Consider the following 15,004-nt stretch of genomic DNA (forward strand, 5'->3'; position numbering starts at 1 on the left):
TGCTCGCCTACATTTTGTTTAAAGAGTGGCTTCTCATTGGGTTTGCTTTATTTCTCAAAGCACACAGATGCATTGCTGAATTAATCATAGCTGATGTTTATCACATTTGGGTACAGTGTAAATTTAGGTTCCAAAGTTTTACCTCAGGCCAAATTACATAACCACTTAGTGTGTCATGTTTAAAATTGAAAGAAATACAATTTTCAATTTAAAAATATAATAAAATATAATTCTCCCCTTCATGTCGTTCCAAATCGGTATGACTTTCTTTCTTCTGTGGAATAATAAATGTCAATGGAGTCCAATGGTGTTTTAAAACAAAGTCATACAGGTTTGGAACAACATGAGAATTTTCATTTTTGTAACAATTTATTATTATTATTTTTAATAAATTATCAAATCGTTATTATTATATTATCTATATATAAACTATTATTAAAAATAAATAAGTGTTTTTTTTTAACACGAGTCATTGACTGATTACCTGAACAGCTACACTAGATGAAATCTCTGATATTTAACATTTCACCTGCCAAAAAGAAAAGAAAAAAAGAAGTGAATTATTACTGACCCAAAATCAGTTTTGTATTTTCAAATACTGCTTCTAGTCTAATGTAAGACAGATAGCACTGGTCCTGAATCTATGGGTGGGCAGCTCCTGTATTCAATTCGAAGTCCACGTTAGCGAGCCACTCCGTCCTGTCCAGGAGCTCCATTCACTTCAGTCAATAGTTATTTATCATCCAACATATTAGCGATTGCAGTGTCGATATGAAGTCCAGCGCTGAAATTAGTCAGTGCCAAGTCTGTAACTACAGCCCAAGGTCAGACACGCACTCCACTGACAGGAGTGATGGTCCACAGCTCACAGGCACATACATCCAGCCCAAGGTCAAGTGTACGGCACTGCTATTTCAGAAGGGACACGCGTGTAAAACACTCTGTCATGTTGAGAGATGCCAAGCATGAATTCAGCTTGGTCTAGATGCATTTTATCACATGTTTTGGATACTAATCAATATGGTAGAAGTGGAAGCCACTCTGAAAGATTCAACTATTGCTATGTTTGGTCAGCGATAAAGTTGCAATTTGCATCCATATGTGATTTCTCTCATCAGACTGTCGGATCATATATATATATATATATGCATGATTGCACTGCAAAAATTGCCTTGATATTTGAATTATACTCTTTCAGATACGAACAATGGAAAAGCAAAAACAAACACACAACTATGACTATTAAGATGTCCGACTATTTTCTGTATATATTAATTTGAATCATACCGAACTATCTTCTGTATTTGTATTAAAATGTGAGCTTGTTTAAACGGTTTTGTTGGCATCCTTTAAAAAAATTAAATTGCACTAAAAGTTTAGCCAAGCTGCTAAGCTGAAGAATTGCTAATCAGCAGCAAAAAAAAATTCTACCCTTCTGGCAAGGTCAGGGGATCACAGTCCCCTGCTAAATGTCCAAAGACCCCCCCTACCAGAAGCCCTGAGGGGAGATATCACCCCCCACACATAGATACACAGCCTGACAGCAGCTAACTTGGTTCGATTGCTTGGTCCAAACTCCAGAATGACTTCCCCTACCCTCCCCCTTCCCCCACAGGTCTCTTTTTACATTGTACATTTTAGGTCCAAACTGCGTTATGTTCGCATCACCAATGTTAGAGCAAACAGGAAGAGGAGATGCTAAACAGACCAAACTCTGATGTCAAAAACCGAAAGCTCTAGTGTGAAAGCAAAAGGGCGAAGGGGCTTCTGCTGTCTCTGTTCAGTGATAAATCAAGTCCCTAACACTGTGTTTCACAGCCAAGCCTGAAACTGCGGATCTGGAATTGGAGTTCGAGACACTTTTGTCTCTAGCCAAATTCTTAGTCCACTCAGGCAATGAGCCAACAAATATTCTGGAACTAGATAAAGCGAACACTGTTGTAAACAGGGACTACTGCTTATATATTATTGTTACCATGGAGATATCCAGAATATGTTTGCAAATAAAAACTTTGCTATATGAGCTGCGACCAAATTGAGAGGCAGTCGTTGTGTGTTTTTTCAAGCAGGTGTGATAAAAGATTTTTTTTTAAATTATATGTTATAGTTGATTTAGATTGATTTTGCATGTACAAAAATACACTATTCTGCACCATCATCTAACAGGGAACAGTCTTAGAACTCTGGCTAACATTCTGGCAAGGTTCTCTCAAAGTTATGAATAAACGTTCTTCCAGTAACGTTAACAGAATGTGCATTCAAAGTTATCTGGTCTTTAATAATGTTTTCAAAACATTAGCACAAAACCATTATCTCTACATCAATTATGGAATGTTTTTATATTCCTATAATGTTTGTAAACTAGAACGTTTCCTTAATGTTCGCACAACCAAGAAAAATCCTTTTGAAAAAACATTAAAAAAACTGGACGTTATGAACGTTCAGAGAACATTTGGAAATAACGTTAACTTAATGTGAACGTTAGCAAAACATTCTTAGAACATATTTTTGTTAGCAGTGTCCTACGTATGCTGCTAATAATTTTCCGAGTTCATACTTTTTGTATGTAATTTACAAATTGTCACAACAGCGCAAAAATAATTTTCAGTGTCTGCATGTATAGATTATTTTAGTATGTCACTTTGGTTCTGCAAGTCAAAGTAACCTTGTAGTAAATATCACAGACTGAAAATGAAAATGTGTTGCTTGCCTGTACAGATCAGCATCAGGAAACGAAGCCAAATCTAGCTCACATGTCTGTACCCCTCTAGACATATATCCTAAAGTGCATTATTAATCAAATTATATCACTCGAACATCCGTAAAACTGTCTGCTTCACAACAAAAAACGGCATGTTTTTATTGGCGTCATTGTTTTGATACAATGTGCATGCTGCCATCTAGTGGACTTAACTATGCCATCTAGTGACTAAAATCAAACAATGCTACTAAAATTTCCTGGCACTGAAAGCAAATTACGACTATTCAAATGTATCTCAAAGAATATTAACATATATAACAAAATACACAATTTAGAACTCATCATGTTATCGTATGCAACTGAACCATAACACTTGTTTTACAAAGCTTTTCTGCTACTGAATTAATCAAACCAAAATACATTAAACAGCATACATCATGGTTCAGTATGTTGCTGTGTGATCGTACTGGAAATATTGTGTGTCCTAGTGAAAGTGTTACTTGGGTACACTGACTTTGCGCCTCTTCGGGGCACATGGCTGGGGATCTTGGCTTAGCGGGAACTGTAACTGAGAGATCTGCAGAGATACAGGAAGTGCATTTAGTTGTGGTACACTACAGTTCATCAGAACATGAACACTTGAATAACCTGTTTTAAAGTGATAAACTCATCTGTTTACTTAACAATTTTTCCTAACTCTGATTGCGTGATAGAGCCGTCAGAATGAGAAATGTTGCATGAAGCTAAACTTTGCATTTAAATTCAACGACTAATAAAAAATACACACAAAGTTCCAGTGATTATACTGGTAAATGTGATGAAAGTCCAACAAACATGACAACACAAACACGGGCCATGGACATTGTATTTCCCACCTGAGGCTCAAAGATGCGTCCACTTCTGGTCTTCCTGCCGTCCACCTTAAGATCAGCAGTTTTCTTTACCACATTGTCCATCTAAAATAAACATTGCATAATTAAACACAACTTCCTCTCATACACACAGGCCACTAGAGCAGACTGTGATGGGGAATTGTGTAGCGCTACCTTTGCATTTGTTGTAAGATCCTCCTTGCTGTTTCTGTGAGGCTGTTGTGAGTTCTCCTGAGTTTCTGTAAATGGTGACAGACCATGAGTAATGGTTGCTGGGAGTTAGTGGTGATTACCTTGATTAGGTTCATAACAATGTCTTTAAACTGGCAAACACAGAGTGTAACGTTCACCTGAGATTTCAATGCCAGCATCAGTGATGACATTCTCCTTTGTCATAAACTCCTGTGAGCAAATAAGTCCATCATTTGAGACGAATACTCACACTTTGTAAAGAAAAGTGTAGAAAAGCAACTGAGGAAATATCTGATAATTATTGAAAGGACCCCACCTGCTGAACTGAAGTTTCAGACATCGTCCCTTCCTCAAACATTTTCAAAGACCATTTCGTACTCACGCATACTTCCATATCATCTTCATCAGGCTGTTCACGCACATAAACACATGTATAGTATTGATCACATCTTTACAGCACTGATATTATATTTTCTGCCAGGCACATCAGTAGGCGCCTAGCTTCTTTATCTCACCGGATCAAGTCTCTTCCGCTCAGTGGTGACGTTCATTCTGAGGCTATGAAAAGGTGTGACCACCTCTCCCATGGTCAGATTGACTGGTTCCCTCTCAAATATCAGTGTCCCGTTGTCATCCTCCTTAAAGCCAGGTGGCTGATACTCCTGGGGAGTCACTGAAACCCAAATACACGTTGAATAATAAAACACCAATACTAGAGGTGCCCAAACCATTTACTAAGAAAAGTCAAAAATCAAACTCGACTGTGGGTTAAAAGTAAATTTTGCATTATATTCAAATATATTATATTCAAATGTAAATTTAAAAAAAAAAAAAAAAAGAACTTATTTTCTCTACATTGGCCCATCTCTATTCTGGACTTGCACACAAAAAACTGCATTGCAATAATTTCCTAAAATGTCATTTGTGTGGAAATATTATGAAGTCTGTAAACAGGCCAGAGATGGAACACACCAAGGACGGACGCAAAGAAGAGCACACAGACGCACACAGCAAGCTAAATGTTCGTGATGCTCGAAATGATATATAGAAATACTCAATTGGGGTGGGGTGGGGGATTATATGAATGTATCTCTGAAGGGAGCTGTCTTCAGAAAAGTTTGGATGGCATTTTATTTCCCTATTACCTGCGTATAAAAAAAAGTGTTCATAAGCGTAGCGTTGCTTTGTGTTCAGCGGTACCTAAAGAAACTGCTGCTGTTCCGTAAGCGCCTCCAACTGTCAGAGAGACAATTTGCATTTTCGTTCAGTCAGCCACTCAGCCTGCTGTTTTTGTTTTGTGCAAGTGTGTCTTATGTAGCATAATATCACAAATCTGAAGTCAGACCATTCTATTTTTGCTTTGAATCTTGAAATGATCTACTTCAAGCATCTAATTATCTAAAAATCTAATTCAAATAAAAAACTATTGCTCATGCTACATGTGTGTAGCATCTTTGTTTGGACTGTGATTAAAATGCAGTAGTTGACTTTAATTTCAAATGGCTACAGATATTTTTTTGTTTAAGGCCAGTGTGTCTGTTATAGAGCAAATAAACAACAAAAAAAATTGCTTAAACAAAGAAAAAAAGGTGAAATTTTGGGCATTGGGCAATTTGCTTGTAAAAAAAATAAAAATGAGAAATTGGAATCGGCCATGAAAAATCATGATCTATGTCTACATATCTACATCACTACAAAAATGTTAAATAATGAAACAAAAAGATAAATTAGAAATTAAGAAATGCTTCAAGGATATGATCGAAGGTCATCACTGGCCAACATTGGCCGGCGGGAAATAAAAGACAAACAATGCATGAGGATGGTACAGTCTGTAGCAGATAGCAAGCGTAGACTTACCCTCATCATAGTAGAAGAGTTTCATGTTGAGGCAGACGTCATCAGGCAGTGGGCCGAGATTTTGCATCAGCATGTAAAGTTTACGCACCAGCAGCATACTGGATTTCTGGGTGTTGTCACAGGCCATTTTAGTCAGGCTCGGTCCGCTTTTGCTGAAAACACAGATATTCATTTTCACAAGAGGAAACATTAACATGTGGTAGTAAATAATACTGCTTGAAAAATGATATTAGGACAGGCTATGCAAGTAATGTATTTTGGGCTGTACTATTTAGTATTTTGGGGTTGTAATCCATCATCTAGTTTTGTTAACTGCTCAAAAAGATATGCCACCTCTCAAAGTCCATCTGAGGTCCTTTCTCTGTGTATCTGACTTTAAACTGGTAACACTCAGTCACTTTCTGCAAAAAAAGCAAGACGTAAAAATGCACATTCAAAGTCTGAAATATGAAATTATTTAATGAGCATTACATTAAAAACAAAATTAAGTAACATTGTATGGCATTCAATCAAAAAAAGAGAGAACGTCTGATCACCTGTGGATTGTCTGGATCACAGTAAATCTACAAGTAAAAAATAGTCACATTTTTATTTTATTATATATTATTATAAGCTATATCATATAAACTAGTATACTTCTGCATGCAACATATAGTCTTAAATTGATTACTGTTAGTTTTCAAATCAATTAGTTAATACTCACTGATAGAAGAACCATGCGCAGCTGATAAAGCAACACAGATGCAAAAAGGTCAAAGGTTACTAACAGTGTTGAGGATCAGTCATATAACTGGTTTAGAAATGTAAAGGAAAACTGCAGAAGTGTGTAAAAGCACAGACTTACGTATCTTCTTTGAAGTGCATCAAAGCACCCCTGCAACCTGAATAGTTGGAGGTGAGATGTAGTCATGTAGTTTTGACCAGATGTTCTCTAAACATATTACACTTACAAATGTATGTATATGTAGTTTAATTTTTAATGTTTTAATACATTTTTTCATGAAGGGAATGTGAAAACATGAGTGTGTCAACTGTCCACTTACCACTGAACAATCTGCTGAGCACCAGGGCAGCTATGCTCTCGCAGTATCAGGACTTTCAGCTCTGTGAAAAAGAAAGGAGAAAAAACACAAAATGTATGTTATAGTAATGAAATCATGAAGGATCTGTTACCTGCTCCACTTTTACCTCCAACATATTTGCGTCCATATGCCTTTTCTGGGAAAAGACCCCTGAGGTAAGTGATGCTTGAGACAGCAATGGCTAGAAGTTTTTTCACAAGCACCAGCGACTGCTGTTCGGTGGAAACCACATCTGGCAGCATCTGACCGGTCTGGAAACATTCAGTAAGCAAGATACTGTTATATTTACAACTTATGGACATGCTAGCAAAAGCCTAGACAAGGTAATGTTAAATTCGTTTTAAAAAGTTGGTGGTATTGTGCTGGTTTAGAGAAAACAAATAACGTGTACATTAACGTTACCTGAACAGGTCGCAGTTTCTGTTCACATGCCATGATGATGATGATTGTAACAGATCACCAGTCAAAAGCCAAAAATAAGCATCTGCAAATATAAGGTGCGATTGCTTCAGTTACTGGCTTGATGACTTTGGAACATTGCAGCAAATTTTCTGTTACTCAAAAATACATAACCGTGAAAAGAATATAATTATCTTGCCAAATAAAGTTGGTAATAAAGATGGCTTTGTCGGACAGTTAAATTGTAAAAAAGAAGAAATATCCAAAAAAACGGATAATAGCATTTACGCAGGCCTGTTTTACCTCAACCGACGTTCTACAAGTACAACTGTGGTGTCAATCACTCTCGCGCAAACGCGCGCCATCTCCCGCCATAAACTCCAACGTCATGAAAATAAAAGAAGAAAGTTGTCGAAACATTAGAAGTACTAGGAATCTAGGATAACACCAAAATGTGAACTCTCTTATTAATTCCTGTCCAAGTACCTTATAAACAATGAATCAAATGCTAAGTATTTATACAGAAATATTAAATTATGCAAATAATTATAGCAATAAAGCATTATTTCTTCATTTGAAAAACAGCAACGCGTACTATGACTTTATGTAACTTTAAAAAAAATAGCTCTTCTCATACCTTTATGAAGTTTTATTTTATTTAAAGTGTAAAGTTTTTGATTTTCTAATTTTGAACTGGTGACAATACATTAACAAAAATACAGTATATTGATAATCAGCACATTTTTTTAAGTATTAAATGTTATTCTTACCTCAGTGCAGTTGTGCAGGGAAAAGACTACAATACATTTAGTGTAGGGGATAGCAGATTCAAAGGCACTGTAGCTTGATTGGTAACTGGAAATCTAATAAAATGCATTTTTGAAGAATTGTATGGAGTCTACTTAAGCCTATAGGCCTTAAAATTACTATTTCAAACATTTGAATTATAAGGTCTCTCCTAGATAACAATATAGTCGCAGGCATTTTCCACATTGAAAACCTATTGGGAATTTGTATTAAAATCCCTGTAGATTTTAATATAAATTAACAGTTTCAATAGCCCTATATAATCTTTATTATTGCATGAGCTCGCAAAGGCATTGTAGCTTACCATTGGTCACTTATTTATTTTGATATGACTATTGGAAATCTATTGGCTGGTTCTCCGGTCACTCAAACATCAAACCGGATTCCTATTGGCTTTTATCGCTGCGTGACCGTCCCCCAAAGTGACGTCGCTGCAGCGAACGCCATTTTGATACAGAACACCGTGGGTGGATCGGATCGGGCACGAATAGACAGCAAAATTTACATTTCAACACGTTGATTAAGTAGCAAACGCCGAACAGACATGTCATCAGATAACCAGGACACGGAGACGCAATCGGAGCAGATGGACGAGAATCAGGTGGGGATTAGATTGGGGCAGACGAGATTAGACGAGGCATTCGTTGCAGTCTCATACAATTTCATCTACTATAATGCCATTATGCCTTAATTCTGTATTATATAAATGACTGCTTATTGCTCACTGACACCTTCAACAGATATTTCTCTGATTCTTTGTTATTTGATTGCTTAGCTGTCACCTGCATGAGTTGAAAAAGGTGATAGTCGAGCATTTCGCAAGCATGAGCCTCCTTTTGATTGGATAGTGAGCTCAGACGTCACGAAAATAACAGCGTTTGATTGGTACATTCTGTCGCTTTTCAGTTTTGTCACACCTACTCTAACCTGATGGTGTCAGTTGGGTTGTATGAACAAAAATAACTGGGGCGCCCATTTTCATATGTTTCCCGCTAAATTGTCAAGCCATACTATGAAAGCAGTTGTAGAAAAAACAGATTCTGATATTTTAATTTCTTTGTTATTGTTCAATTTACACACACAAAAACATTTTTGTTGACGTTTATTGATAGTGTTGTTGTGCTAAAATGGCATGTACTGCATGTATCCATAATAAAATGAGATTCAGGATATGATCACGAGTCCCAAGTGCATGCAGATTTTAAGAGTAGTTTTTACTGTGGGAACTTAACAGCCTTGTTTGCACTTTTCCTAGGTGGTGCTGAATATAGCAGCTCATAAATTACTTGTTATAGATCCTAGTGAATCAGCATATACTGGACCTAATCAGAAGAGTCTGTTTCTTCTCCAGGGGCCTGTTGCATAAACAGCCGTTATGTTAAGGCTATGTCTTAAGACCTAGAATGACCAACTAGCAGTTAGCCAAGGGGCAACCAGGCTTACTTTTCTGTATCAGATTAGACCAATCTATATTTTTAAGTAACTGACTCAAAGTTATGAACAGTCTTAAAGAAAAAAAGTCTAGCTTGTAAGACTTGTCGCTTTCAGTGGAGGTAAAAAGAATATCATCATGGTAAACTAAATTTTAAACCCCTTTGATGAAAAACAACATGTTTTATACTTGTATAGTGGAATAAACGTATACAGGATTCTGCCTTTGTGTTTTAAAATGCTGTTTTATGAATTATTTGTGACTCACAGAGACTCAAAGGGTGTAGCATGTAGAACATAACTTAGTCCTGAGGATTTACAAACCTGTTTTTCTACAATCTGCCTTTTGCTACAGTTGAATGCAAATGTATCTTTTAGCCAGCGTTATATGCAAGAGTTGCCCCTATTGACTCACTGTCTAGTTATTTGCAAAATGGTCTTAATCTCAAGTCATGCATTCATAATGGAAGCATACTAAAATGCGCATACTGCAGTTTATATCATTATGTGTTTTGTTCTTTACAATTATCCAAGCCTCAGTCTAAACACACCACCACATGATTCCTCAACTTAGGGCGAAGCAGAGGATGATTCAAAATGCAAGCACACAAATAAGAGGGAAAAATATGTTGTTTCTTAAATATTTATCTTTTTGTAACCTACAATATCTTGGTATGTTTTGCTGTACTATACAATTGCAAGACCTGAAGACAGATTTAGCTGTTTAACTGTTCAAAACAAACCCCTTTTAAACCAAACCAAAACAAAACAAAAACGTGAAGATGTTTACAAATTCGCCTTGACTCGGATGTTGTATTGTTTCAGTTTCCAAGTGTTTGTTTATTTTAGCTTGTATTCAAATTGAAACCAAAATGTAATTTCCCTATCTAATAGCGAAGTCAGACAGTTGTTATAAACACACCTGATAATTTAATGCCAAACTAAACAGTCTTGTTGTACCTTGCCCTGAAATGTGTTTAAAGGACCACACCTTTTGGGAATTACAGGAAGAATGATATGATGAAAGGGGTTTTGTTTTTATTGTTTTGTTATTATATTTTGAGAATGAAATTTATTACTTTGAGTTTTGAGTGTTGATTATTAGTTTGTTCCGTCTTCCACCTCCAGTGTTTAAAGGGTTAGTTCACCCAAAAAGGAAAATTCTGTCAGTAGTTACTCACCCTCATGTTGTTCCAACCCCGAAAGACTTTCGTTCATCTTCGGAACACAAATTAAGATATTTTTGATGAAATCTGAGAGCTGGCTCACTCCTCCATAGGCTTCTATGTAATCGATATCTGCCATCCAGCAAAAGTTAGTAAAGACATCGTTAAAATAGTCCAAGTGACTACAGTGGCTCAACCTTAAGTTTATCAAGTGACGAGAATACTTTTTGTGTGTAAAAACCCCCCAAAATAACGGCTTTATTCAACTATTAATTTTATTCTGTGTGGGCCTCTGAGTGAGTTCACGTAGTGTAACACTCAGAGGCCCACATAGAAGAAAATTAATAGTTGAATAAAGTCGTTATTTTTGTTGTTTTTTTGCGCACAAAAAGTATTCTCGTCGCTTGATAAACTTAAGGTTGAGCCACTGTAGTCACTTGGACTATTTTAACGATGTCTTTACTAACTTTTCTGGGCTGGCAGATGAAATTACATAGAAGCCTATGAAGGAGTGAGCCAGCTCTCAGATTTCATCAAAAATATCTTAATTTGTGTTCCGAAGATGAACGAAAGTCTTACGGGGTTGGAAAAACATGAGGGTGAGTAACTACTGACAGAATTTTTGGGTGAACTAACCCAAGATTTAGAATAGCACCAATAGTTTCTTGAGCACCAAATCAGCATATTAGAATAATTTCATGTGACACTGAAGACTGGAAAATTCAGCTTTGCCATCCATCACAGGAATATACTAAATTTTTAAATGTATTAAAATAGAAAACAGTTATTTTAAATTGCAATTATATTTCACTATAATACTGTCTACTGTATTTTTGATTAAATAAATGCAGCCCTGTTGAGCATAAGAGACTTATTTCAAAAAAATCTTACTGACCTTATTGAATGGTTGTGTACTGTACATATAATATTTTTTTACTATGAAAACCAAACTAAACTGATGTCTAATAACTACAGATGGCAATAAATGTTTTTCAGGAATCTCAGGACACAAACTCAAACCCAGTGCGGAAAGAGGAGGCCAAATTGAAAGCGAAGTATCCCAGTTTGGGTCAAAAGCCAGGTGGATCTGACTTTCTGATGAAGAGACTGCAGAAAGGAGTATGTTTAAAGATTTTAACATTTCTTTTTTACTTCAATTGTACAACTGAATAAAACACATTTTAAAAGGCACATTCATACAGTTCCAGGTGCTTGCAACATAGCCAAAACAAACAATACCCTTTATGTACCCTTAATGTAACTTCTAAAATGTCATCCAAACTGTCTGTCTCCAGCAAAAGTATTTTGACTCAGGAGATTACAACATGGCAAAGGCAAAGATGAAGAACAAACAGTTGCCTGCCGCAGCCGGTCCAGACAAGAACATCGTCACCGGGGATCACATTCCAACCCCACAAGACCTTCCGCAGAGAAAGTCCTCATTGGTTACAAGTAAACTGGCTGGCTAACATCACCCGGAGGTTTTGATAAACCCTCTAAGCAAACTTCCAAAACCTCCCCAGCCCCATCAGGACTGGTTATCAATTTATTTTGTTTCATTTGGGTATTGAGTTTTACTGTCATTTTCATTTAACTTCAGTAGGTCTAACCAACCCAGCTCTGTTACCCTCTTCAGTGTCCCACATATGGTAGGGAAAAACTAAACCCTCGGTATTCCAGACCCCAGTGGAGCATGATGCACTTTAACCTGTGTACCTTGTACATCAGTCATATTACGAACAAAACCCTGAAGACTTTATAAAATGCTGTTTGATGCTTTTAAAAGTGTCAAATAATTTGAAAATGATTTAAGATTGTTTTAAAAGGCATTGTTTTACATAGATAATACTTGACAGCCATTGGCCCCAGATGTACATTGGCAGCCCTCTAATCATTCGCAATGACAAAAGAATGAATGTTTTATGAGAATTTCTTTGGAAAAGTCAGTGAACAAGTGGTTAGAGCAATAGTGTTAAAGAGTGGCTGGTAGGGTGTGTAGCCTTCATCACCTCTTCTACCTCTCGCTCTCTAAGTATGGCTCAGTTTAACCAAATAACAGCTGCTTACGACTGGATTGTTTTACTATTCTCAGCCTTCACCTTCTGTGGTAGGATCTGAGCAAGCGGGTTCCAATCAGGCTGATTAGATTATTGTAATCGTAGCTTTTGGGTGTAAACAGAGAATGTTGTAATTCACTGATAATAGCCAAGAGCAGAAACGGTCTTTGTATGTGGCATGATAAGGAAAGGGGCTTAAGAAAATGATCTTATCATAGCATACGTTACGCGTCAAACGTTTTGGTATGTTTATAATAAGTAGTGGCTATTTGTGTTAAATCTCACTGGCATCGGAGGTCATTCTGCTTTCATGTACTCTATCAGCAGTGTGTTTATTAATGGGATTATTTTGTTATATCCAACACGTATGTAGTATGATGCACATGACCCTTTTGATCATCTGAGATGCAATCATCTTGTCCGTCTTAACAATGTGAGTCTATTTGGTCCTAAATATCTATGTATATTTTAAGGAATGAGGTGTAGAAGGAAATTTGCAGAATGGAGCAGCACCTTTGGTTCAATTTTGTAAAATATGTCAGATTTAAATAGTAAAATGCTCTACTTAAACTCGGACACAATTACATGTTTAAACACATAAAAGAATTGGAAAATATTAGGCCTACCCATAGATTGCTTTGACATGCAGCTTATTATTGGGTTTCAAACCAACATCAAACATACAAATGACTGAATATTATATCCTATGACTTATTTTATTTTTTTTTGTATTATCTGTGGTCTTTAAAGAGATACCGCTTCTCATCATTTAGCGAAGTGTTCTTCTCCATTGGACATGAATCGATAAACCTTTCTTCAAAGTTTGTAAATCATTGGAAACTTTGTAGTAGATCTTAACAGCTCATTTATTCCAGGTTATAAGATTTTGTGCACTCTTTACAGAGTCCTAGTATGATTATAGATACCCTTACAGGGAAATCTAGGCAGTTTTACAGTCCAGGTGTCTTAAGTCAGGATTTGCATAGTCTAATCAAGTTGCCCCTTCTAAAACCATACCTGCCTACACGTGGCCTGAAGATTTAAAAGAAAATTTGTTTAGCCACATGAAGCTAACAATAAAACATGTATATTAATGCATGTTATTCTTGGTAATTAAAAAAATATATAAATACTGTACCATCACTATGTAAATTTCACTAAATGGTGAATTACATTTAAGGGATTGAATGTGTTTTTTTCCATATATGGTTGAGGTGCTGGTGGCAGTTGGCAATACATCAGGGAAATATGATGGTCTTGCACTTAGTATTTGTCACTCCGTTGTATGTGTGGATGTACAATGTGTCCTTTGAGGAATGCATTATTGCACAATGCTAGGAGATAATCTTATTTTGTGCTGCAGCCAAATTGTAAATAGTCAAACTGTGCATCTGGTGTCATATTTGTGCAATTTGTCTTACATTCTGTTTTGGTTGTCTTTAATTTTTTTTAATGTTCTTTCCAATATTCACAAAGCTTGTTTTATCTTTTTATTTGTTAATATCATGTGTCTGAAGCTCTCTGCTTTTTAATGCAACATGACAAGAATATCATCAAACTAGTGTGAGAAATGTAAATATGGGGGTTAAGGATTCTTGCATTGTAATTACAGAAATCCTTGTAATTTAATGGATTAAATTCAGACAGGTCTGAACTGAAAACCTTACACTATACTGCAATGTGATGTTCGTGTAACATTAATTGTAAACCTACAATTTAAGGCCCTCTTGCTATATAGATAAACACAAAATATATTCATGATTTGCATACTATGAAGCATTTGGTGTTTCATTATTTCTATTTTTCATCCCCATATGTATTATTATTTCAGATGTTTTGCTTGAATTAATTTGTGTTTGATAATGGATTTCCCGAGGTATCCAGAGTCATCAGGTTCCTTATAATTATATTTACACGGAATGATGGCTAATAATGAAGCAAAGATAGATGTTTAAAATCAATATTGGAGCTGTCTGGACTTCAAATAAAGTTTTACATTAATAGCAAAAACAATGATTGGTACTTTTTTCCTAACGAAAAGTTTAAAACTTCCACGTGTTTACTTTGTTTTTATTTGACCTATACAAAAAAAATGTATTATAGTATGTGCAAGTAAAATCGAATGAATGATCACATACAGACATCTCTTCTTTTTTTGAGGTCGTGTGAAGGTATCATCAAATTGTCTTTTTAAAAGTACGGCAATTCTTGTTTTGCTGTGTGAATAAAGGACACTGCAAAAGTGATGTAATCAAGGACTAAAAATGTTTTTTTGTAAAATATGTAGTATAGAGCTGAACATTCTCAGTGTTTACTAGTTTCCAGTGTACCGATTTTAATCTTGTTTGTAAAATTCAGAATGGAGTTCTTTGAAAAATCCAACCTGAACCGTGAGAGATCAGAACTTTTTAGATACTTATTTGGGTGTGCTGCATGTTAT

The 15,004-nt window shown here is 36.0% G+C and overlaps 2 protein-coding genes across 3 annotated transcripts in view; one reads left to right on the forward strand and one right to left on the reverse strand.

Annotated features, from left to right (window-relative positions):
- Positions 1-2,825: 2,825 nt before the first annotated feature.
- The window catches only part of hormad1 (HORMA domain containing 1), a 37,233-nt gene continuing 25,054 nt past the window's right edge, over positions 2,826-15,004 (reverse strand). Inside the window, exons 1-15 of one of the 2 annotated variants that reach the window (XM_084384718.1) lie at positions 7,407-7,546; positions 7,107-7,188; positions 6,811-6,955; positions 6,666-6,726; positions 6,467-6,503; positions 6,326-6,346; positions 6,159-6,185; positions 5,956-6,023; positions 5,623-5,774; positions 4,281-4,438; positions 4,082-4,174; positions 3,924-3,975; positions 3,748-3,812; positions 3,577-3,657; positions 2,826-3,278 (exon numbers count right to left, since the gene is read on the reverse strand). In XM_084384718.1, the coding sequence (XP_084240844.1) occupies positions 3,198-3,278; positions 3,577-3,657; positions 3,748-3,812; positions 3,924-3,975; positions 4,082-4,174; positions 4,281-4,438; positions 5,623-5,774; positions 5,956-6,023; positions 6,159-6,185; positions 6,326-6,346; positions 6,467-6,503; positions 6,666-6,726; positions 6,811-6,955; positions 7,107-7,139 (1,074 nt within the window). In that variant the 5' untranslated portion in view covers positions 7,140-7,188; positions 7,407-7,546 and the 3' untranslated portion in view covers positions 2,826-3,197. Of the gene's footprint in view, positions 3,279-3,576; positions 3,658-3,747; positions 3,813-3,923; positions 3,976-4,081; positions 4,175-4,280; positions 4,439-5,622; positions 5,775-5,955; positions 6,024-6,158; positions 6,186-6,325; positions 6,347-6,466; positions 6,504-6,665; positions 6,727-6,810; positions 6,956-7,106; positions 7,189-7,406; positions 7,547-15,004 lie in introns of those variants that run through there. The other variant, XM_084384717.1, reaches the window with a different exon arrangement.
- Positions 8,309-14,569, forward strand: ensab (endosulfine alpha b). The gene is made up of 3 exons (XM_084384719.1): positions 8,309-8,511; positions 11,504-11,626; positions 11,803-14,569. Exons 1-3 carry the CDS (start codon positions 8,455-8,457, stop codon positions 11,974-11,976), a joined length of 354 nt encoding a protein of 117 aa, XP_084240845.1. The 5' UTR covers positions 8,309-8,454; the 3' UTR covers positions 11,977-14,569.

This window comes from Rutilus rutilus (assembly GCF_951802725.1).
Source record: "Rutilus rutilus genome assembly, chromosome: 17".
NCBI classification, from domain to species: Eukaryota; Metazoa; Chordata; class Actinopteri; order Cypriniformes; family Leuciscidae; genus Rutilus; species Rutilus rutilus.